Below are 26,372 nucleotides of genomic sequence, written 5' to 3'. Positions count from 1 at the left end.
CTAAAGTAGTCCGGTCTTAAGAATAACTGTAATGCCATCACTCCTTGCAGGTTATTGATGAAAACCCAGAGTGAAACAAAAACATATTTGACCCTCTGAGAATGAGACTTCTAAGTCGGGGCAAGGGGAACTCACCCAGGTTTTAACAGCCTGCTGTGTAAAGGCGGGGCATTCAGTGCATTCAGACCATTCACAATCGAGTAACTGATTGATATTATATGCAATGCTGAAGCCTTTACTTTATCGCTGCTTCTCCTCTCATGGAATGTTGCTCTGGTAAGGACTTGGGATCATTTACTTACATGTTGGCAATCACATGGAATTGTTGATAGTTTTTAAATATAATCCAACAACCTAAAAAGGAATTTCTTATGTCCATTTTATAAACTTCCCCAAATGTTCTCAATTGAATGTAGATCAGAGGAACACCAGGATGGTTCATGTTTCAAATAATTTATTCCTGTGGAAGAAAATCGCCATTTGACGCCCCTGCACAACTTGAATCATGATGGACCCCCCTCCACTGTGCCGTGTGGAAAAGTCCACCTTTCAATGGCCCATGTTTGGTGCTCTCGTGCAAATTCAAAATTTTGTGGCGATGAAGTACTGCCTTTGAAGTTCTTGTCATGCCAGTAGCCACCAGAGCCATCAAGGTTACATTTTTTTTCTCATCAGGGAATAAAACATTCTTCCACCTTTCAATGTCCCTTATTTGGTGCTTGTGCAAATTCCAAACGGGCAGTTTTATGTTGTTGAACGAGACGAGGCCTTGGAAGGCCTGTTTTCTCCTTAAATGTCTTCTCTCTCTCAGATGCTGGCTGGTGGTTATTAGACAGCACTCTGCACCAGCAACAACCTTCAATTTTCTGACATTTTCTTGGGTCGAGACGTCACTGGACCTTTTTGTTCCATAACCCCCAGGATCTTTGAAGAAGTTTCAAACTGTGAATTTCTCTTCTGAGAGTAATAAGATATGGATCTATCGACAGCATCTACCTAAACAACCGTCTCACTGCGTCCAACTTCAGCAGTCTGTACAAAAGTCTGAAAGTGCTCAAGGACAGCTTTTAATTTACTTTGGGTATGACGTTTGTAGGCCGGAAAAGGAAAATGTCATAATTCGAAGGGGTTAACGAATTGAACTTGAGTTGAACTTGCAAACAACCTCAATTAATGTGACAAGATAGCTAAAGCATAACATCGTAAGGTGTGTGATTTAGCAAAAGCACTTAATCATGAGTACAAGTACACGCTGAAAATAATCCTCTCATGCATTTTTATCCTCTCCATAATGCATATTTTGTGCTGTGCGTCAGTGTAAGTTGTTTACATTGTTGCCCATGTCGCTTTTCTAAACACATCTGACTTTTCAGTGCTCAGACTTGTTTTGGAAAATTCCCGGCATGTGTGTAAATTTAACTGCGGCTGTCTGAGGGAGCTTCTGAAGAAGAGCTGGATGCTTGTTGTGTTGCACTGCAATCGGCTACAGTTCCTTTTTAACAAAGCATCTTTCTCAGAAGATGAACAAAAGATGATAAAGAAACGAGAAGCGTAATTATGTAAATATGCGGTGAAGAGATTTGTTTTTGCCGGAAAGTCCTTCCTTGAAGAAGCACTTCTTATCAACGCTGCGCCTCATCTTGCTGCAGTAGTTGACAAGTTGATGCGAATTGTGTGTTTCTGGGCAAAGTGAATCACTTGTGATAAGCAAGCTGACTGTGTGTGTGTGTGTGTGTGTGTGTGTGTGTGAGAGAGACGACTGATGATGACTCACTATGATTTATCATAGGGATTCTATCCTGAGACAGTCAGCGAACAGGAAGGTGTGATTGTGGCAAGTTTCTGCTGTTTGTGTCCTTCTGCATTTTAAATAAAGCTGCGCCGGGTCGGTGCGTGGCTTTGTCATTATCACTGCTTTCAGGGGGCAAGAAGTATTTGTTACGGTAAAGAGCTTCCGTGGAAGGTTCATTGTAACAGACAGAGACGGAATGTTAAAAGAAAACCCAGTAAAAAAAAATAAAGGTTATAAATTAATTGATTTGATTGAGGGAGATAAGTGTTTGATCCCCTACTGACCAGCAAGCATTCTAAGACCCCCCTAACCTCCTCTGTGCCAAAGAGCAAAAAAAGCTACAAAGCACACAAATAAATAGTGTTAAAAAGCCTTCCATTTGAATTGACCAGTACAGAATGACAATGTAGGATCTGGTTGATGATGTCAAGGGAGTTGGGAGCACAGCCGGGAGAAAAGCATTGCTCCTGGTAGCTCATGGCTGTGGGGAGGGCAATCCTAAAGCATATCTGGCCTACAGCGCATGCCCATATAATAATGCGCAAACCTCATTATCTGAAACTTTGGCATTGTTTAACACGAGAACATGATAACAACATTTATAGGTCAGAAATGTGGAGCAAGCATAATGGGGCCCCTTTACGTGCGCTGCCTTTAACAGCCAATTGTTGGCAGAAATGTGAATTTTGTGTCAGGTATTCACAATGTCATGATCTCTTTTTTCAAAGGCAATAACGTTTTCTCTTTTTGAACGTGGTGGGATTGTTGAGCTGCATAAGCAGGGCCCCTCACAGCGCGCCGTTGCTGCTGAGGTTGCACAGTAAGACCAAAACTTCTTCAAAGATCCTGAGGATTAACGTCAAGTGATAGACAAAAAAGAAATGTCACCATCCCCGAGCCGCAGAATCCAAATTGGCTGTCCACCAAGACACAGGACAATCCTCAGCCCGAATGAATGCTGTGTGCGGCCCAATAACCACCAGATGCCATCTGCCAGAGGAGGCTTGTAAAAAGAAAAAAGGTCTTCAAAGGCCTCTTCTTCTTCAACGCCATAAAATTGCCCATTTGGAATTCGCGCATAGACAGCAAACATGGGATATTGGAAGGTGGAAGAAAGTTTTATTGTCTGATGAGATAGCTGGTTATGTAGAGAGGTTGTAGGTTGGAGGGGACATATCTTATGACTGAAGGCCTTAGTCTGTGTGGCAATGACTGGCAATGCGAACAGTCCACAATGCCCGCCTTACAAAGGAGTTCTTCCTGAGGAATGAGCTCAGTTCTTTTTTTGGACCATCCTGCATATTCCCCTCATTGAAAATTTGGGGATGGATGGCAAAAATGGACATCAGTTTCAAGCAGTCGATGCCCACCAGAAACCACCTCCATCACCTGGAGCAACATTGCCATTAGGCTCCTGGAAACACCGCCATGATGAAGGCCCAAACCAATTCTTCAGCCGATGAACAAGAATGGCACAGCTACTCATCACTGACTCCTGGGGGATCAAATACTTCTTTTGCCCACTGTGATCCATTCCCATGTTTGTGAATGTGGAGTTCCAGTGTACTGTTTGTTTGGTCCACATGCAATTGCAGTGATTGCAAGTCTATTCTGGGTATTGTGGGTGTGGCGCAGTGTGATGTTTTGGATGTCAGAGCTGATGGATGACCATAACCAACATTTCAATTGAAAACATTTCTTGTTGAAAATGGCAAAGACAAACAAGCCTTTGTTTCTGACTTCATTTCTCCCTCCACTGCCTTTTGTTATTTTTTTTCTTTCCCTTGTTTTTGTGCATCTTTGCCAACTAATGAGCTGTTTCTGCGGGCCAGTTGTCAATGTGCAAGTCATCGATGCGGCTCCTTCTGCTTGAATACAGCCGGTGAAGTCATAGCGAGCTGCTGGATGCTTGATCCTTCAGGCTGCAGTATGATTTGTACAAACTTCACTGTCACATTGTCATACTGTCTGTCGCCCATAAAGACACATTTAGTCCATTTTGCGTACATGCTGACTTGTAGCCCCCCCCAGAATATGTATACACTGACAGCATTAAGTATTCTGTAATTAAACGTGAGTGAGTGAACGCAGTTTCATGTCTGCACATTCGGTGGATTATTGCACACTTTAAGCACAAATCCTCTTTCCAACAGAAGTACTAATGCAGCATTTCCAACTGGATACGAGTCTTCCACTTCTGTGCACAGCCTGCTATGTTATTCTACAGTATCTCATTGCACAAGTTCCACCATGTCAAATAAATGTCCCTTCTTTCTCCTTTCTCAGAGTTTATATCCAATTGCTCACTTATGGGCTGCCAGGACACTTGTGCAGAGACTCCACTTGGACCTGCTTGTTACTGTAAAAGTGGTTATGAGATCAGCTCGGATGGAAAAACATGCAAAGGTGAGTCGATGTATAGCTTTTACATTCGGGACTGGAGGGTGGCGGTTCATTGATGGGGGGGAGCATTAATTCCATCATGTGCTGTGACATTGTGGAGAAGAGCACAATCCCCTGCCTTGGGAAACAGTTTTACGACATGATACAGAGCCCCAAAACACCTTCAAGATGAGGAAGATGAAGGAAGAAAGTCCCCAAACCTGAACCCAATTGTGAGCGCCTGTGGGGCATTCTCAAGGTGTGAAATGTGCTCCAGCTCCACACGTAATGTCAATATGGAGGAGTGGAATGTTCCCTCAATGAACCGCAACTTCCCTGTGCTAGCAGCACTCGTGCACAATGTTCTGTGTACATCCTCTTGAATGCGGTCCACAGTTGTTAGCGGGTTTGGTTTTTGTACGTTCAGACTTCAATGAGTGCAGTCTGTATGGGACCTGCAGTCAGTCCTGCACCAACACTGAAGGCTCCTACTCTTGCTCCTGTGTGGAGGGCTACTTGCCGCAACCTGACAACCGATCCTGCAAGGCCAAGAACGGTAAGAAAAATCTTAAAAAAAACCCATAAAAAGTCGCTGACAGCAGCGCTTGGAGACGCCATGTATATGCTGTTCACATCCTCCCTCCATGTTTATGTTTGTTCTTCTCAGTCCCGGTGGACCGTCTGCCTGTGCTGTTGATCGCCAACTCTCAGAACATTCAGGCTACCTCCCTGAGTGGCACCACCGTCCACAGCCTGCTGTCTACCAGCACCAAACAAACCACCGCCATGGACTTCCTGTACACACAGGAGACAGTCTGCTGGATCCACGTGGGGGACTCCCCCTCATCCACGCATCTTAAATGTGCCAAGATTCCCAACCTGAAGAGCTTCAGTGAGGAGAGAGTCATCAACATCTCCCTCAGCTTGCATCGTGAGTACAGAACAACATGGACCACTTTTAGACCAGTGTAGGACTTGGGTGGGGGGGGGGGGCACACCGTGGTAAATTAAATTGCATTGCACATGAAACAAAAATACCTTTTACTTAAATTTTTTTCCAGTCATATTCCTGGGTGCCACAAGCAACCAACCACCTGAGTGTTCTTCTACCTCATAGGCAGCTTCCCAGCCATTTATTTAATTGACCAAATATGAATCTTTACCAAATAATATGTGACATACTAGATCCTCTCACCCAAACATCTACAGTGCATCCGGAAAGTATTCACAGCGCTTCACTTTTTCTACATTTTGTCATGTTACAGCCTCATTCCAAACTGAATTAAATTAATCTCTTACCTCAAAATTCTACACAAAATACTCCATTATGACAATGTGAAAAAAGTTTTTTTTGACATGCTTTGAATTTATTAAAAATAGAAAACAAAAAAATCACATTTACATAAGTATTCACAGCCTTTGCTTAATACTTTGTTGATCCACCTTTGGCAGCAATTACAGCCTCAAGTATTTTTGAATATGATCCCACAAGTTTAGCACACCTATCTTTAGGCAGTTTTGCCCATTCTTCTTTGCAATAAGTCTCAAGCTCCATCAGGTTGGATGGGAGACGTCTGTGCACAGCCATTTTCAGATCTCTCCAGAGATGTTCGATCGGATTCAAGTCTGGACTCTGGCTGGGCCACTCCAGGACATTCACGGAGTGGTTCTGAAGCCAATCTTTTGAGATCTTGGCTGTGTGCTAATGTCTACTGTCTATATGGTCAAGGTACATGACCAGTCTACTGAGGTCAAGAGCGCTCTGGAGCAGGTTTTCATCCAGGATATCTCTATATATTGCTGCATTCATTTTTCCTTCTAGCCTGACTAGTCTGCCAGTTCCTGCTGCTGAAAAACATCCCCACAGCATGATGCTGCCACCACCATGCTTCACTGTAGGGATGGTATTGGCCTGGTGATGAGCAGTGCCTGGTTTCCTCCAAACATGGTGCCTGGCATTCACACCAAAGAGTTCAATCTTTGTCTCATCAGACCAGAGAATTTTGTTTTCACATGCAACTTTTACAGAAATGGCCTCATCTGCTAGTTCTTTTTGCTAATTCTATAATATTTCCTTGTGAGTACTTACTGTGTAGTACGTAATACTGTGATATGATTATGCATGCAGGTCAGGCATAAAGGAGGCTTGGACTTCATCAATGAAATTTACAGGGGCACTATTTTTGAAATAAAAACTGCCGTGCTTCTGCGATTAAATCCATTCTTTTGGCCACATCCATATCTGGAAGGAAGCCAGTAGGGATCGGAAATCAGGCCGTGTGATTAATTAGCTGAGAAGTTTAAGTCTGATTTCATTGTGCTTAGTTTTGCTGGCCGCCATGTGCCACTGCTGCTGCTGCTACTGCTGGGATTTCAATATCAGACGTAAACATGCCAACCGCTGGGTTATGCTGCATTTATTTGATATGTTTTCCTCCATGAACTGACTGTTATGTTATTCAAAGATGGGTACAACAAGTATCTGGTGGCTTGTTTAACTCCAGTCAGAGATGTCATGTCTGGAAGCATCTGAGAGGTTTTGGACCTCCTGGAGACCAGACAGCATACGTGTGGTGGTGCCACTCCACCTCCTGTACAGACTTGTTGACATGGAGTGGCGCAGAGTGGAACACTTTTGTTTACAATCCTCCATGGAAGGAGGAGGCACAGGCAAGCGAAGGCAGGAGTGAACATACAGGAAATGATGCACGTGTGGTTGGAGTGACTCATGACCTCGGTACGCCACAGATGGGTTGTGCAGATGTGACTCCACCACCATCTCTGTCACTCTTTTCTTCTCTGCATCAGGTCCTCCTCCAAGACTTGCAGGCTTTAATCATGTCATTGCACACGAGGAAGACACTCATAATATTGCACATGCAGCTCATCAAATTCAGGCTTGCTGGAATTGAATATTCTGTAAATATGGAAGAGATGAACCGTCTGGAACTTTTAGAATAGCTTCAGTCTAACTGAGAGGGACCAAATGAAAAAAAAAAACGTCATTGAAGGTTGAATGGGACTCAAATCCCCACGTGCACGGGCTATGCGATTTTTGGGAAATTTGTTGGCCGTCGCCGCCACGTAGAGACTAGTCAGAGGGGTTTACGTATGGAGCAGGTGTTTCCTGACACCCACCTGCTTGCCGCCTGCTCCTGTAAGAAAATGGTAGTTTTTAGCTCGGGAGTGCAGCGTGCGGCTCATGCATGCTAGGTGCATGCTAGGCTTCATGTGAGGCTGTCATACGTTTCACTCACTGTGGACGTACGTGTGTGGGCGGCGTACGAGGCTCTTGCAGCCCACTCACTTGGATTACAGGACGCGTGTAGCGGCTTCCTATTTGGATATCCGCCAATACCAATACGATTAAAGTGGGCATGACAACAAAAGAAGTTAGAAAAAAACAAGACATGGATAAATAAATCTGAAATAGGAGGGAAATGAAGTGGTGATATCAGCAAACGCATCCAGAAGACTATCAGCTATCTCCACACAAGCGGCATTGCTGACGTACGCGAGCGCTCAGCCTGATGTTTTAATGGCTTCACATTTAGTCAGACAGCAGACAACTCTTAACATCACTTAACATCACTTCCGGGTCGCTCCATTCCCGTTATTGTTTATTTGCTACGAGGCTTTCATGAACTCCTCTCTACGGGAAAGCATGATATTGGAGCAACCTGTGTTCAGAGTTTGGGATGTCCGACTGTATTGTGTGGCCGTGAATGTGTCAGGCAGAGCCCTCGAGTGTGTCTAGCTGCATTTGCTGATTTTATTTTTTGTCTATGAATGATAATCTCGTGGCTTTGTTTGCTGATATTCTTATTCTAGCTGTATTTGCTGGCATTCTTTTGGCTATGTTTGCTGCTACTCTTTTGGTTGTGTTTGCAGATATTTTTGTAGCTGCAGTTGCTGATTTTTTTGGGTTATGATTGATACGCTTTTAGATTTGTTTGCTGATATTCTTCTAGCTGAATTTGCTGATTTTTTTTGGTTGTGAATAATAATCTTGTGGGTTTGTTTGCTGATATTCTTCTAGCTATATTTGCCGGCATTCATTTGGCTATGTTTGCTTCTACTCTTTTGGTTATGTTTGCAGATATTTTTGAGCTGCAATTGCTGATATGTTTTGGCTATGTTAACTGATACTCCTTTGGCTTTGTTTGCTGATATTCTTCTAGATATATTTGCTGGCATTCCTTTGGCTATGTTTGCTGCTACTCTATTGGTTGTTTTGCAGATATTTTTCTAGCTGCATTTGCTGACTTTTTGGCTATGATTGATAATCGTTTGTCTTTGCGGACATTCTTTTTGCTGTATTTGCTGGCATTGTTTTGGCTATGTTTGCTGATACTCTTCTAGTTACATTTGTGATACAACAACATTACAGCAGAGATGTATCATCCCCCCTCCCACATGATACATCAGGGCTCTACATTAAAAACAAAAATGACTTGCCCATGGGGAATCCTTAAGGTGAGAACTACTTGCCCGAACTTGCCCCATGTAAAATGAAAAGACTGCCATAATGATATCATGTAATTTTTTGTGGCATCACATGAGAATCTCAAATAAATAAAATAATAAAATAAATAATACCTTACACATCGTAGTCGTAGTAAGCAGTGATATTTATAAGTTGTGCACCACAATGAAACATTATTGAATAGACACATTTGTGTACTAGTAAAGTGTTTTTAATCCAGAAAAAAAAGCTCAATGGTCAAACAATAATTTGTGAAGCAAAGGTGAGAAAAATCCACAGAGAAATGGAAGCGCTAGATTTTGTAGCTTGTGCAAAATCAGCACTTGGTATTGGATCTAATGGGTGGTGTTTCATTGTGACCACTTCAAATTGTCACAGCAATGTGATTCACTCACCTGTGCCATCCTTTGATTTGCTGCCACTAATAAAATACTTGTTTAGGAGGCACTGGTTCATCACTTTTTGCTGTTTTCCTTCAGAATTAGACGATGTTGGCAGTGACGCCATGATGGATGTTTTCGTAGTCAAACAATCGCTGATTGGTTGATCACGAACAACGGGTGTGGGTAAAACGCGGACTGTGGATTACGGACCGCGGTCTAAATAAACGATTCTGATTGGTCCATTTCAAGATTTGCAAGGATTGCTTTGCAAATTACCACCGGAATTACGCAGTCCGTGTTTTACCAACACCCAACAAGAACCGCTTAAAAAAAAAAACTCTTGGCAGTATGGCATGCCAAAGTGCACTTGCCCCACGGGAATATCACTGATTGGATTTACTTGCCCCAATTTTGTTTTAACTTGCCCCGGGCCATCGGTACATCGTTATTGTCGAGCCCTGTACATAATGATATGGACTACAGTACGTGGTTTCATTTGTACATTTGTACCTTTGTTGTGGTGCTGCATCCACAGGAAGGAGAAACATTCATGCTTATTGCAAATGTTGAGCCGAAATAAGAGCACAACATCTACGTCAAGCTAGCAGGAGGGTTTGGACTTGGCATAGGTATGGTGCCCAGATCCATCAACGTAACCCCTGTGAGTCGTGTGGATCTACAGTAAAGGCAAAGTTCCTTCCTTGAGAATCCTTGAAGCGAAGCTCAGTGAACCTTAGACACTCTGAGCATGGGAGGGCTGATCCCAGAGGTGTCGCTAAGCCTCCAGGAGAGACCTGCCCAATCCCCCTCCACCCGCCCCCCTTGCACAGCCCGCACCGTGTTCTGCTCAGCACACACGCCAGCTTGAAATCTTCTTACAGGGTCATGTGCTGCTAAAAGTCAAGCCAGCCAGCACATTTTTCACAATCTCCTGCCCATTCACATCCACCCTAACCTCCATTGACAATGAAGCATTGTACACTTCATTGGCTTGTCTCCACTTTACTGCCTCAAATCCTCTTCTTCCCTCTCCTGTCTGCAAGCCGTGGCATTTAGAGGCGACCACCTTTTTTCACACTCACGCCAGTATGTTTCTGTTTGTGACGCATTGGCCAGATGCTTGGGAGGGAGTGTCATATGCAGGAGCGTGGCAAAGGAGAGTGGGGGTTGGGTTGCAGCAGTGATGGGTGGCACTCAGCAGAGTCGATCATTAAATAAAAATCATGGTGCACCAAACTTATTTATGATCATCATTGTGGTTGGCGTCAGTTTCTGCAATCATCAGCTTGGGCTCAGACTCGAATGAGGCAGTAAATTCTAACAAGATAATACCTTGTCATATAAAAACAAACACAAAACAGTCACACAAATCATATTATGTGGTGCCAAGTGTGAAATAAGCTTATCATGATAAGATGATTGGGTGAATTGGCTATGTTCACACTGCAGGGTACGAGTCCCAATTTGGATTTTTTGTTCAAATCAGATTTTTTTATGTGGTCATTAACATTACCAAAGAAATGTGGCTTTTTAAAGTGAAAGCAAGCAGAGTCGATATTTTCTTAACCAAATGATTCCACGTGGGAGATTAAGAACAATGAAGGCAAGAATTTTGGCTATGGCACTTTGTGTAGAATTTGTTGTGACATCTTCACTGACACTTTTTAAAATAATTTTAGACTGATTAGAATAACTTTTTTGGTGAGTACTTTGATCCAATTCTTGCACAGTAAACCACACCTTTTGATGACGTATTGCTCGGATATATGCAATCTGACTGTTCAGCTACATATGGGATTCGTATCGCCATATAAAGGAGGCCTGGGTCATATTTGAAAAAATCTGAATTATACTCTTCACTGGTGGTTAATCTTTGCAGAAAATCATATAAATAGTAATAATTAACATCCGTTGAGTAGAATAAAACCCATTTTTTACTGTGTGGTTAGTGATAGATACAGTATCTGTGGGTGTGTGAGTGGCAGGTAGAAAAGCTCTGACTCACTTGGAAAGAAGTCGATTGGCGACCCCAAATATAAACTGCTATGTCTTCAGACCTATGGAAAGTCATATACTAGTATATGAGTCAATACACCACTTACTACTAAACAGAGGATGCCTGTGACATCCTCCCTTACAGTATTTGTTGATGTGATATGTATAAAACATTGCTAAGTAGTGCTCCATTTGGTTTTGGTATTAGGTGAACGTGACTTCCCAAGTTGTTGTTTTGCTACTCTCATGCACCAAAAAAGGCGAAAAGGCCGTCTGTTTTTTTTATTTATTTTTTTGTCCCATCCAGCCATTGGGGCAGATAGTATTGTTGGTCTAAATGCCCTTACATGCTAAACAGATTTACTCTGTCAGGAACTTCCCTGTACTATGGAATTTTATTTGCTGTTATTTGGTGTTATTTGGTGTTTTTGTTATGCGAATTTGGAGCGGCTGGACCGGAGCAAGAAGAAACACAGAAAAGAAGAAGAGAAACTGGGGTGCGGGGGTGGGCGGAGACAGTAGAGAGAGAGAAAAAAAAACAGCAGCAACAACAATTCCCATGACAACAACAGTGACAAACAGGACTGCATCAGTTAAATGTCAATGATGGCTAAGGGTCACAATGGAGATGATATCAGTGAAATGAAACAGTCAAACTTACCAGTGGCAATAGTAACAATGAAGACATGAACTGTGATAGTAAACAGAATTACAGCAATACAGTTGCAGTAATTAAAATCTCACTGCTTGACATCATTATTACTGTAATAATAGCATACCAATAGCATAAAGACATCAAGGATAAGATGGTAGATTGTGTCGAGAAGCACCCATGTGCTGTGAGTGTCCATATGGAGGTGTGTACTTCTGTTGGTGTGTATATTCATATATGTGTGCATAAGTGTGCTCATATGTATGAATGCGTGTGTGTGTAATTGTCACTGAGAATGACAAAAGGAGAGGGACTGCCTCCTACCACCCAGTAAACCCCGCCCCGTGCGGCCAGGTCAAGCTCTCACCGCCAGAGATTGGCCTGGTGGGTGCGGGCAAAACCAGGGCCGACTCCCCAAGACCCGCCCCCGAAGCATCCCCCTGAAGAGACCAGCAAGGGACCATGGAGGAGAAATCCCGGCCAACAACAGGGCGCCAGCAGGCCGGAGGAGAGCCACACCCCCGAGACCGGCGGGAGACCATACCCCACTACCCGGAAGGGAGCCCGCCCATGGGCCGGAGGGCCCCCCCCCCAAGGAAGCAGAACCCAGCCCGCCCCAGGTAACCCCAGGCCCGGCCACCGACACAGGACCGCTCCGGCCGGGACAGAAGAGGCCCGGACCCACTACCCCATGGAGGACCAGGCGGCAGAGATGGGACACCCTGCGCCAGACCCCCGCAGAGCTCACACATAAGCAATCGGAGGGGGCGCGCAAGCTAGCAGCAAGGCACCCCACCGCGCCGGCCTACACCCGCCGGGCAGCTCACCCCCGGAGAGGTGTAGCTCACCATCCACCAGGAGGCCCGACCTCCCCCTCGCTCCTAGAACTAGCAGCGCACCACTCACGTACCGGAGAACCATCCTCAACTAGCCCTGGGACAGATGTCGCAGAGTATAGAGACCAGTGGTAGCAGACACCCAAATGCCTGGGAGAGCATCGCCCCTCCAGCAGGCCCGACCTCGAGGCGCATGCCCCCCATCCGCCACACGCCACCCAGGCCCCCGTCCGCACGAGCAAGATCAGGCTCCATCTCAACACAGCAGCCACCACAGCGCAGCAACCCCAAGCCACCACCGCAGACTTCAGGCCACCAGCAGCATGGACTGCCCGGAGACCGCTGAACGCTCCCCCAAGGGCACGGAGGTGCCCGTGACCCAGGACAGACCAAGAGAGGTACCGCCAACCGCGCCCCGAGGGCAAGCCCGAGCGTCAGCTGGTTCCAGCGAGACCCCCAGGAAGGCTAGGCAGACCAGCCCAGGGCACCCCGAGCGAGCCACCAAGCCCCAGCAGCCAGCGGGCCAATCGCGGGGATAGGCAGAAGGCTCTCCAGAACTGAGTGTCAAAAGTGCTTTTAAAATTGAAGGGTGTCCGAGCCAGAGGACAAAGGGGCCATCCGCAAGGAAACCCCTCACCCCCGGCACAACCAATTGCAGATCACCCCCCCCCCCCCAAGGTCCTACATGTATGTGAGGTGGTGCAATGCAGCAGGGAGGACCGGGGCCCACACACGCCCACCCCGCACTACCGACCAACCGAGCAAGCCGTGTGCTGCAGGACCGGCTACAGGCCCCAACCATGGCAACCAGTCTGGCCCCAACCCCCCCAGCGATGGCCTCTGGCCATCCCACACAGGGGGCCCCACCAGAGATTGCGCCAGCTACGGCACCCCCAGACCACCGAGAGCCGCGGACAAACCACACGCCCCGAGACAGCTCCCACAACCGCCAGAACAGCAGAGGCCGCACCCCGGTGACACATCCATCACCATGGCAGCCCGGGGAGCAACACCAGAGACCGCAGGAGAACCAGGACCCGCATGGGGCAGAGCACAACCACGCCCCCAAGGAACGTGAGCCAAAGGTGCCAGGGAGGGACAGGGACACACACACCACACGGCACCCGCCTCGGCACCCACGCACCCACAGCCAGCCCCCCCAACCGCCCGCCCCACATCCACCACAACACAGCCGCCCCCCTACCGAAGAGAGAGAAACAGGGAACCCTCCACCTCAGCACTGCACCTCCCCCATCCAGAGCCCAAGCTGCACAATCGAGACCCCACCTCCCACACGCGCTCTCCAGGCACCCCACCCGAGGAAACAGTGGGACGATAGCACACCATATATCCCCTTATATCACACATGCCTTCCATACACAAAAATAAAAATAAAGAATAAAAAAAATTGAAATAAAGTCATTGATAATAACAATACTAATAATATCTTGATAATAGTAGTTAGGTATGTATAATAATACCACTACTATTAATCCTTAATATATAATAATAATTTATATACAATAATAATTTTTAATAACTTAGATATTTTAGATATGATAATAATAAATATATACATACATACATACACACACACACATATATATACAAATATAGATATATACATACCTAAGGGAGAAGGCTCTGCAAGGGCAGCGGGGTACAACCACCCCTGCCCCCACCAAGGACAGGGCCAAAGCCCCCCATGCCCACACCCCACAGTCCCACACAGTATCCAAGCCAGAGCACCAAGGGCAAACCTCGGCCCACCCCCAGAGGCGAGGGAGGCCACGGAGAAACCAGGGCCCACCGGCCCCCCTGGCAGCAGCAGGCGCCCACCACCCGCCGGATGCGGCACCCCGTCTACCCACCACCCCGAGGGCCTCCAGGGGGTCAGCCCAGCAAGAAGGAACAGAGATACCCGGTGTCCACCCGCCCACCCCCCAGACGCCTGGGCAACCCGGCGACCAAGACCATGCCCCAAGCCAGAGGAACGGGACCGCCAGGGGCAGAGACAGGCACACTCAGCCCTTCGAGAATTAGATTAAGAGATTAGTTTAAGAGATTAATTATTGGAGCCCATATAGATTGAAATTCTGACAGTTGTTCTTTGGATTCAGCAGACATTCTCTCAATTGCTATATGATCTAACAGAAGATTTTTGTAAAAGGCTATGTTCAGTTTTTTTTGGATTTCCAATTGATAAGAATGGTTTTCTTGGCGATGCTTAACGCTGTGATGAGGAGTTGTGTGTGATTTGTTTCTACGTTGACTGTAGAAAGATCACCCAACAAGCATAATACAGGTGAGGAAGGAATAGAGGTCCCAAGTGCCAAAGAAAGGTCTTCGCACACTGCTTGCCAGAAACTATTAATGGGGGCACATGCCCACATGGAGTGTAAATAATCATCTACTACATGATCTGGGCAGTGTACACAGATGTTAGAGTCGGTTAGACCCATTTTAAACATTCTCTGCCCTGTGTAGTGTACTCTATGAATGGTTTTGAACTGAACCAACTGTAGGTTGGGATTTTTTATTAGGTTATTATTCCTGGTTTATTAGACAGGAAGGATTAATACATATTTGCTTCCAGAACTCAGGGTCACAACTTGTAGATAAATCTAGGTTCCATTTGGAGACTGGAACCCCGACGGCGTTGTCACACTTTGACAAAGGAATATACAGCTTGGATAATGTTTGGGGAGCGGATACGTTTAAGAATTGATCAATGGTGGGGATTGCATTCCCAAGATATGTTACTTAACTAGCTCTAATTATGGATTTAATTTGGAAGTATTCAAGAAATGTATTCTGGCTTAATCCATACTGTGTAACAAGGTTATTGAATGACACAATTTTTTCCTTTTTGTGATATTTTCCATGCAACTTATTCTTTTTTCATGCCATGTTGTAAAATCCAAGTTTTTTTTTTAAAGCAATATATCAGGGTTATTCCAGATTCCAGAGTGTACTGGCAAGGAGTGAGCGAGAACCTAACTATTTTTAAAAATTCCCACCAAGCTGTCAGAGTGGTGTTTATACAGTGCATCCGGAAAGTATTCACAGCGCTTCACTTTTTCTACATTTTGTCATGTTACAGCCTCATTCCAAACTGAATTAAATTTATCTCTTACCTCAAAATTCTACACAAAATACTCCATTATGACAATGTGTTTTTGACATGTTTTGAATTTATTAAAAATAGAAAACAAAAAAATCACATTTACATAAGTATTCACAGCCTTTGCTTAATACTTTGTTGATCCACCTTTGGCAGCAATTACAGCCTCAAGTCTTTTTGAATATGATCCCACAAGTTTAGCACACCTATCTTTAGGCAGTTTTGCCCATTCTTCTTTGCAATAAGTCTCAAGCTCCATCAGGTTGGATGGGAGACGTCTGTGCACAGCCATTTTCAGATCTCTCCAGAGATGTTCGATCGGATTCAAGTCTGGACTCTGGCTGGGCCACTCCAGGACATTCACGGAGTGGTTCTGAAGCCAATCTTTTGAGATCTTGGCTGTGTGCTAATTTCTACTGTCTATATGGTCAAGGTACATGACCAGTCTACTGAGGTCAAGAGCGCTCTGGAGCAGTTTTTCATCCAGGATATCTCTATATATTGCTGCATTAATTTTTCCTTCTATCCTGACTAGTCTGCCAGTTCCTGCTGCTGAAAAACATCCCCACAGCATGATGCTGCCACCACCATGCTTCACTGTAGGGATGGTATTGGCCTGGTGATGAGCAGTGCCTGGTTTCCTCCAAACATGGCGCCTGGCATTCACACCAAAGAGTTCAATCTTTGTCTCATCAGACCAGAGAATTTTGTTTCTCATGGTCTGAGAGTCATTCAGGTGCTTTTTGGCAAATTCCAGACAGGCTGCCATGTTCCTTTTACTAAGGAGTGGCTTTCGTTTGGCCACTCTACCATACAGGCCTGATTGGTGGATTGCTGCAGAGATGGTTGTCCTTCTGGAAGGCTCTCCTCTCTCCACAGAGGAACGCTGGAGCTCTGACAGAGTGACCATCGGGGCCTTGGTCACCTCCCTGACTAAAGCCCTTCTTCCCCGATCGCTCAGTTTAGAAGGCCGGCCAGCTCTAGGAAGAGTCCTGGTGGTTCCAAAGGTCTTCCATTTACGAATAATGGAGGCCACTGTGCTCATTGGGACCTTCAAAGCAACAGAAATGTTTCTGTATCCTTCCCCAGATTTGTGCCTCAAGACAATCCTGTCTCGCAGGTCTACAGACAGTTCTTTTGACTTCATGCTTGGTGTTTGTGCTCTGACATGCACAGTCAACTGTGGGACCTTATATAGACAGTTATTATATTTCCAAATCATGTCCAATCAACTGAATTTACTGCAGGTGGACTCCAATTAAGCTGTAGAAAGATCTCAAGGATTATCAGTGGAAAAAAGATGCACCTGAGCTCAATTTTGAGCTTCATGGCAAAGGCTGTGAATACTTATGTAAATGTGCTTTTTTGTTTTCTATTTTTAATAAATTCAAAACATGTCAAAAAAACCTTTTTTCACATTGTCATAATGGAGTATTTTGTGTAGAATTTTGAGGTAAGAGATTAATTTAATACAGTTTGGAATGAGGCTGTAACATGACAAAATGTAGAAAAAGTGAAGCGCTGTGAATACTTTCCGGATGCACTGTATTTATACTTTTAAAACAATCGTTTTTCCGACGGATTTGACTTATAAAAGGTAAGTTAAAGATGGGGATTTCTTGGCTAAATGATATCAATATCTAGCCATAACTGATCCAAGGGGTTAGGCTTTAGCCATTTTAAGATATACTGTAACCTGAGAAATTTGGCAGTTCTAAGCCCCCACATTCTTTAGATTTTTGTAATGTTTTTAGGCTTATTCGTGCTGACTTATTTTTCCAAAGAAATGTATTTATATATGAATCTAATGACTTAAACCAAGTTATAGATGGTTTGGTTGGGATCATAGAGAACAGATAATTGATCCTTGGTAATATCATCATTTTCACAGTGGATACTCTGCCCATAAGAGAGATCGGCAAAGTTCTCCAACGTTCAAGATCATCCTCAATCGATTTCAACAGTGGGTTATAATTCAAGCTGATCAGGTCTGACAGATTGGAGGAAATGTTGATGCCCAAATACCTGATATTCCCTGAACGCAGTGGTATAGAGGGGGTGCTTTGGAAAACAAAATTAATGGGCAGTACTATGGATTTAGACCAGTTAATAGAGTAGTCCGAGAAGGTGCTAAAGTTATTGATGAGTGTGATAGATTGGTGAAGTGAGGAGTGTGAGTTTTTTAGGAAGAGTAACACATCATCAGCATAAAGGCTTATCTTATGATGAACATTCGTTGTGTGGATCCCTTTAATATTTACATGTTGTCGAATTGCAGCTGCAAGAGGTTCAATGAAGATAGCAAACAATGAGGGGGAGAGTGGACAACCTTGCCTAGTACCTCTTTGTAAAGTGAATTCTGGAGAGACCAGATTATTACCGAACGGAGGCCTTTGGGGTGCTATATAATATTTGGATCCACGTTCTAAATGACTCTCCAAAGCCAAATTTCTGTAGGGTTGCAAAGAGAAATTTCCAGTTAACTCTGTCGAATGCTTTTTCAGCGTCTAGTGAGACGATTGTGGTTTCCAAATTATGGATGATAGAGTGATCAATCAAATTGGTTAAGCGGCGTACATTGCTAACTGAGTGTCTCCCCTTGATAAATCCTGATTGATCGGGATGTATTATATGAGGGGTATTTTTTTTCCAGTCTTCTAGCTAATACTTTGCATATTATTTTAAGGTCTGCATTAATAAGTGAAATTGGACGATAACTGGAAGGTAATGTTGGGTCCTTTTCTGATTTTAGCAAAAGACTGATTGTAGCAGAGTTCATATATGGGGGTAGGCGTGCATTTTCTTTTATTTCCTGAACCATTTTAAAAGATACTGGGGCTAGCAATGACCAGAATGTTTTATAAAATTGGGCAGGGAACCCGTCCGGTCCTGGTGCCTTGTTTGGCATTTGCTGTAGAGCCTCATAAAGATCTGTTAGAGAAATGGGTAAGTCCAGGGTTGTCACCTGATTTTTTTTTCAATTTTGGTAATTCTATGGTGCTAAGAAATGTTTCAATGTCTAGAACAGAATGGTTAATCTGAGGTGTGTATAGTCTTTTATAAAAGTCCCTAAAGACTGAATTAATTTCCTCCGGAAGGTGAGTGATGTTACCTTCTGAGTTTCTAATGGAGGTGATAGAGTTTTTTTCTTTATTAAGTTTTAGTTGGTTAGCTAAGTATTTTCCAGATTTATTGGCATGTTCGAACTTCTCCAAACGTAGTCTTTGCAATTGGAACTGAATTTTCTTATCAGTAATTTCTTTTAAATCTAATTTCAATTTTCTAAGGTTATTCAGAGTATTCTCATCTTGTGAATCTGCATAAGCGATTTTGATTTTTTTCTCCAATTCCAATAATCTTTTTTTTTCTTACATGAATGTATAGTTTTTTATATTTTATTTATTTATGTATATTTTATATATATATTTTCTTATATGAATTTTATGTTCATATAATAATAATAATTCATAATTCCTATGAATGTATCAATAGGAGATAATTTTTCTGCGCAGTACTACTTTTGCTGTCTCCCAGAGAACACAAGCCGAGGTTTCCGGTTGGTCATTAAAATCTAAAAACATTGTCCACTCTCTCTCAAAGTCTTTTATAAAGTCTGGGTCTTTAAGCAATGATGTATTAAATCTCCAGCATCTAGTAGGTGTAGCCGTCTGTTTTTTGAATTCAGTTGCTCTTCACAGACCGAGGTGGACGGAAGGGTTTTTAATGACTCCAGATCAGCGAGGGAGATGGGGTAAAGAGAGTAAAGGAAAAAGAAAAGCAGCGTGTGTCACAGACGTGTGGACATTCTTTCACTTTGACACGATTGCACAACCTCCTTCTCTCCTTACCTTTGTTTACGCGTGGCTTAATCAGTGAATCAGTGTGTCGCAGGGCAGCTGGAAGTGTTTAAACAGAGAACTGTGTGTTCAAAATTAAGACTACCTCTGGGAATATGGCCGCCGACTCCCATAAACCTCAGCAATGCGGCACAATGGCCAAGTTTCCCTGGTGGAAATCAGATCTCTCGCTTTCCCTCCCAGCTTTTCCTCTGTCTTCTATTTTTTGACCCATTCCTCCACCATTTGCTCTCCTAGTTTTTTTCTGCCAGCTTTAACTCAAACCAAAACACTTGCAACACTTGCAAGTGGAGATGAGATTTATGGCTCAAAGTATCTTTTTGCCAAAGAATCTGCTTTGTCATTTCCTCCTCACCAGAGCCTTTCTGTCTTGGTTGGAGAAAGTGAGACTTTGGTGTCCTTGAATCATCGCAGTGACCCAGCTCACCCGCAGTACTTGATGACCCGGGACCCCTGCTGCACCACTGCAGCGCCATATCTGGCTTGTTTGTGTTTGTGTGAGGGCACTTGTGGAGGGAGCAGAGCTCAAGGCAGCTGTAAAAATAGACGTCTTGTGGTTTGTCGAGCCCTCCTCCCCATTCCACTTTCTCGGTGTCGCTCACACGCTTCTTTTTCATCTCCTGTCAACAGGCGGATGTAAAACAACACACATATCTTTGACTGAGAGGGGCCCGAGCCTACATTGGCAACTTGTCTGACATGGACGTTTCAGATCTTGTGTTTCTCTTCGACATGATGTGTCAGATCAGGAGTTTGGGGTCTTTTTTTTAACTTATTCCTGATCGGATACAAGACCGTTATGAGGTTTTGGAACTTTTGGAAGTGCATGTATGACACCTTTCCAGCGTCCAGCAGTAATCAGTACGGCTTTTTCTTTAAAAGGGCCTTTTTTCAGATGTGAGATTTGGGTATCTAAACCAAAGTAAGGCCGCAGTCAGAAGATTTGGTGTTTTCTGGGGAGCCAAAGACCGAGCTCACATTTGAACAAAGCACAGTTACACGTGCCCTATCCAGTATAGTAATCCCTGTTTACCATGGTTAATCGGTTCCAGACCCCACCAATAAGTGGGAAGGGAATTTCTGTCAAGTAGGTGGACGTTGTTATAATTGATTATTATTAAATTGAATATTTTGGTAGTTGGAGCATAAAAAAACTGTTTACCACCGTCTGTATATGGCTTTAGGCATTATTAGAGCCCCTTAGACATGCAATAACACCCCATAGTCATCTTTACACTCCTATTACCTAATATAGTAGACATCTATTTTCTGTCCCACTTATCCTCACGGGGGTCACGGACATGCTGGAGCCTATCCCAGCTGTCTTCGGGCGAGAGGCGGGGTACACCCTGGTCTGGTCATTGACCAAGTAATCGTGTTCAATATTTCAAGTTAATCAAGATTTTTTAAAGTTTAAGGAGAGGTGGGTACAAACGCCTGAAGGGGGAAAGGGGTTACTGTACCCCTGTATTACAGTATAATCCTTGGTACACTGATAGCATAAACACAATTCTATGGTATTGTAAGGTATATTCTTTTGGCAATCTCCAATGACCGAGGCCGTTTGTCCGCGAGTGGAGTGCCCAAACATAGAATCCCACACTCCCAGGTTTTCGTACGATTTGGTTGGTTTGGTTTGGAACAGAGTAATAACGATGAATAGCCAGTATTGAGTTATTCCTTCCAGTAGGAAGCATGCATGTGGCCAACAGGAGACTAATGCAGATTTACTTTATTTAAAGAAACTTACTTTCCCAGTGAGACCCAGTATTATTTGAAAATCCTGTGAACGAGCAGGACGGGGCCCCTGCTAAAGTGGAGATGTTATACTGTTGCATGCATTCCTAAAGCTTTTTTATTTTTATTTATTTTTGTATGCTGATGTCCTGTGCAGCTTGCATCCATGTGAACCAGCTTGCAGGCAGATCTTGGTCCTCCTGGCCTTTGCATTGTTACACAGTGTAGGCCCTGGACCACATGACCGGCCCTGGTAGTGCATGGATCCATTGTTCAGACTCCGTCTTGCATCAGCCGCATTTGCTGCAATGTGCAAGAATACGAAGAAGTGAAAATGTTGTACTTTGGTAACATGGAAGTTTGCATGTGGTGACATGTGAACTGCTTGGACCTTAATATCTCCCTCTGGTGGTGATCCCTACTCTTTGGAGCAGACTTGAGCTGTTTTATATTTGCATGCCAAGGAGCAAGGGATTGTTTTGATAGCATTTAGCTTGACAGTTCCACTCAAAAAGCACAGTACACTCATCCCTCCCTTTGCGGTTCGCATTTTCTAGGCTCTACCTAGCGAAATATTTCATTTATAAATGAAATGTTGTGCGTCCATGGAGGGGGCGGACCCACAGCCTTGGCAAGAAGAAGCCACCCGCTCTCTCCGGGAAAGGTGCATTAATGTCGGACACACGATGCCTGCACTCAGTACAGGTGGACCTACTTTACCATTTCATACACAGTAAGCCAGTAACCCACAAAATTAGAATGTAGGCTTCGGCAGTAGTCCGGAAGTACTTGGGAGTGTGACCAGTCACGATGAGCGGTGTGTGGAGCGACTAACTCACAGCTCAATACAAAAGGCCAAAAAATGAGCATAACAGGTCCTTTAATAGATATTTAATATATATTTAATATATTTAATCAATATATTTTCAAGTGAAACTGCAAAAAGTGTGGAAGGATTACTGTATTCATCCAGTTTTTGAATTTTTATGTTTCAGTTTTCAGTGAAAATGTCACTACAAGCACAATAATAATGATAACATTATTACAATCATCATAAGAATAATAATAACTTGGGCTATTGTTGCGGCCGTAACCCACGCCAAGCTAAAACCCAACTCTGAAATCCTGACATCACTTCCTGTCTGCCACATATTTTGCTCCCCTTATTTTCTCTTACGTCTCCTATATTTATGATATAAATAACGAGTGATGAAAGATGAAGAATATCATATAGCTGGCCTGTCACAGCTTTGAATTTGTTTGGGCAGTCTTGCATTTCAGTAAACAACCTAGAAGATGCTGGGAGGTATTTGGCCACTTTTTCTGTCAGAATGAAGGAAGGAGGAAGTAATCAAAAAAGGGGTTATACGTACTGTAGACCGTTTTTTTTCCCTTTCACTGCTTTACCTCACCCACAGTCTTGTGAAAGACTATTTATTTTGCTTTTCTGTACTGGACACTCTTGAACTTTGTCGGGCCATTTTATTTTTCCCCTAAGTTGTCATGTGATGTCACATTGACCTTTAAACGACACATCAATGACTTGCACTTACCTTGTCAACGCATTCGTCACGCAAACATCCTCCCGGTCTCATTTTTAGTTCAACTAAATGTTACTTCGTCAAACCTTTTCCCTTCTTGTCTCGCTCAACTTATTTACAGCAACACATCACAAGTTCACCTTCTTTTACAAGTCTGCAAGAATGTAAGGACTAAAAATAAGTTGCACCTCCTCCTTTCTCCCCCTCCAATGCCTCTTTTGCTCTCTCTCTCTCTCTCTCTCTCTCTCTCTCTCTCTCTCTCTCTATGCAGATGTGGAGCAGATGGCCATTGACTGGCTTACCGGAAACTTCTACTTTGTGGATGACGTGGACGACAGGATCTTTGTGTGTGACAAGGATGGACAGACGTGTGTCACCCTCCTGGACCAGGAGCTCTACAACCCCAAAGGCATCGCCCTGGACCCCACCATGGGGTCAGTATCATGCCTTCCCTCCACCACCGACGCCAGTCCGAACGAGTCTGCAAAGCTCCCATGATGGCCCTTGACATCCATGTCACCTGACTGCAAGACCGTTAACAGCGAGCGAGGATGTGAACGTTAAATTAAGCAAGCACAGATGTTCCATTATCCGTAGCGTGACCAAAAAAAAAAATCCAACTGATTTCCCGAAAGTGTGGCTGTGTTACGCAAGCATGTGTATTTGCACGAGTGTGTGTAATGGGGGAGGAAAAAGAAGGGTGTGCACATGTCAGGACATGGATCATTTTAATCCCCAATTTGCGCTGTCGTGCACCAAACATCAAACTCATAGAAAATGTTTGGGGTTACTAAACTAAACAGACAAAAAATCAGCTTCTTCTTTAGTTTTTCACACACACAAAAAAAAATCAAAAATTCAAAAAAAAATCCAAAAAGTGTAACATGTCAATTAAAATGGTTCAAGACTTAGCTTAAAAAAACAATTCTGCTACTAAATTATAGTTTGATTCCCTGTCAGGAAGTTAAACCGAACAAGAAACAACAGTACTAAAAATACAATATTAATAACTTATAATACTAATAATAAGCAAAGAAAGAACACAAGATTACATGTACGATATTAATTAATTTTAATCTCTTCATAGCTAATATTAAAAAAATTTAGATCTGGTTAATTAGTTTTTATTTAATTATGTAATTTAATTACTATCATTTTTATTTTTTTTGCCAAAAGTGTGGTGTTCAGTGGTCTACATTATATAAATGTAATAAAAAAAAAGTACTTAAAATAAAATAAATACCACTAATAATAGTAAGAAATGAATATAATTTATTTTATTAACAATTTATTCTATTTATAATATAAACCATTTTAATATAAAATGTAATTATTAAATATAAGTGTAATTAAACATGTACTTAGTTATTACACATATTACTGATATTAATAATTACATCCATCTTGCTCCCTGTCTGTCCCCAGGAAGGTGTTCTTCACAGACTATGGTCAGATCCCCAAAGTGGAGCGCTGTGACATGGACGGCCAGAACCGCACCAAGCTGGTGGACAGTAAGATCGTGTTCCCCCACGGAATTACGCTGGATCTGGTCAGCAGGCTGGTGTACTGGGCTGACGCCTATCTGGACTACATTGAGGTAGTGGACTACGAAGGCAAGAACCGCCACACCATCATTCAGGGCCTTCTGGTGAGTAACACACTGAGCGCCTCGACAAGTCTCAATTACTGTCAAGACGGGGTGAAGGATGAGCGTGGGGAAGATGGAAGGTGTCGACTTTTTCATCAGAGCAGCTAATTAATTGCGTTTAATTTGGAGGTGGTTCATGTTTGGTGTGGGTTGCCTCTTCAAGCCTGATGTTTACTGCCATGTAGGACTTGTGGGCTATAGTTTGGCCATGCTGGATTCCCGCTGTAAATCAGTCGAGGCTGCACTCTCAGGCGCGGTTAATCAACAATCCCTTCCTGACCGATTGATCAATGAATCCAATCCATAAATATGTTCATATCAACACAGCTCTAACATATTGTGAAATCAATGACAGTGTTATTTTATGAAGGCAGAATTTTTAGCAGCGAGTCCACTTTTCTATGTCTCCAGTACGGAGACAATTTGAGATGAACAAAGATGGGGAAAATAGCGGTAAAATAATGGCTTTGCATTCCATGTAACACCATAGCAGTGCTTTGCCCTGCAGCCTGGGATGGCAGGATAATAAGTCTCTGTGTCTGAGTCCCTGTGTGTGTGTGTGTGGGGGGGTGCATCATTATTTGAGCCATTACGATCTGAGAGTTCTTCTCCTGCCGCTTCAATCCTACCAGTGTGTCCATCATTTAGTCCTGGGAGAACAGCAGCAGCACCAGTAAGCACATCTTTGTAGCAACTAGACTTAAAGACGGTTGGAGTTGCTCAACCAAGCTCCCGCATCACCGCACGCGTTTCAGTTCGTCTGGTTGCCATAGTGACAGTAGCAAGGCCTCATGCGACTTTTCCAGGGAACATAAAAGACTGCAATTGTCACATTTTGGTTAAATGAGCTCTGCTTCTTCTTCCTTCTACAGACATGTTGAATAGTTCAAGTTTACATGTGATATTCTTTGCTAAGCATGTTTAAAATAAACTAATCACTAATCACCAAATATTATGATGTATGACGTAAGTGCAGTAGTACACCCACTAATGAGTTCAGCTTCATAAATCATGCTATTTTGTGGTTGAACATGCTCTATTATTAGTAAAAAAAATACATATTTTAAAAGTCTAAATTAAACATTTTCAAGCATAACGACTACACGAAATATAAGGCATTCAGAAGACTCATTCAAAGATGTGATGATATGTAGTATTCTCCACTGGTCACTAGATGTCAGTCATTTCACATTGATGAGACAAAAGCCTTCGTACGACAACAGGGAACTCTCCCAATGAGGCTATGTTATGTCTTATTTTTCTTATAACGTCTACTTTATTGGCTAATGGGGTGTAAATGTGACTATAGAGATGTTACTTCATGTCTTGAGGGCTTGTCATGATTATTTAGAAGGTTGTAAACAGGTTGTCTTTCCTCTTTCTTTGCAAATATTACATTTATAAATAAGGAATCCAACTTCTGACTGGCGACCAGTCCAGGGTGTACACCGCCTCTAGCCCAACGCCAGCTGGGATAGGCTCCAGCATAGCTCTAATAATGTTGAATGTGTATTTGGAAGATCATAAGCAGTTTTTCTATGCTCTATATACAAAAATATTCCATTTAATCATAAGAAATCCCACTTGGCGGAAATTCACTTATCATGGTCGAGTTTGGAGCAAATTATTTGTGATAAACCCTGTGATAGAAATGATGGTAAGGCATAATGCTACGCTCTTGAATGGGGTTATAATCTGAACCCAGCGTCTTCTTCTTTAAGATCGAGCATCTGTACGGGTTGACGGTGTTTGAAAACTACCTTTATGCCACCAACTCGGACAACGCTAACATGCAGCCCAAGACCAGCGTGATACGCATCAACCGCTTCAACAGCACTGACTACCAAGTGGTGACACGCGTGGACAAGGGAGGCGCGCTGCACGTGTACCATCAGAGACGCCAACCACCTGGTATATGTCTCTTCTCTCCTACAAACAG

At 43.5% G+C, this 26,372-nt stretch overlaps 1 protein-coding gene across 3 annotated transcripts in view; it reads left to right on the top strand.

The window, feature by feature from the left end:
• LOC131106550 (low-density lipoprotein receptor-related protein 1-like) overlaps window positions 1-26,372 on the top strand; it is a 113,967-nt gene that overhangs the window by 41,516 nt on the left and 46,079 nt on the right. For all 3 annotated transcript variants that reach the window (XR_013630249.1, XM_058055731.2, XM_058055730.2), the window contains exons 4-9: window positions 4,079-4,198; window positions 4,602-4,730; window positions 4,842-5,105; window positions 23,057-23,219; window positions 24,211-24,433; window positions 26,155-26,344. Coding sequence is in view for 2 of the 3 variants with exons in the window: in XM_058055731.2 (XP_057911714.2) it covers window positions 4,079-4,198; window positions 4,602-4,730; window positions 4,842-5,105; window positions 23,057-23,219; window positions 24,211-24,433; window positions 26,155-26,344 (1,089 nt within the window). In the remaining variant the exon portion in view is untranslated. The remainder of the gene's footprint in view (window positions 1-4,078; window positions 4,199-4,601; window positions 4,731-4,841; window positions 5,106-23,056; window positions 23,220-24,210; window positions 24,434-26,154; window positions 26,345-26,372) is intronic.

Source organism: Doryrhamphus excisus, linkage group LG18, assembly GCF_037039965.1.
Source record: "Doryrhamphus excisus strain RoL-2023G ecotype Guam linkage group LG18, RoL_Dexc_Guam_v1.1, whole genome shotgun sequence".
NCBI classification, from domain to species: Eukaryota; Metazoa; Chordata; class Actinopteri; order Syngnathiformes; family Syngnathidae; genus Doryrhamphus; species Doryrhamphus excisus.
This window is presented reverse-complemented; position numbering and strand designations above follow the sequence as displayed.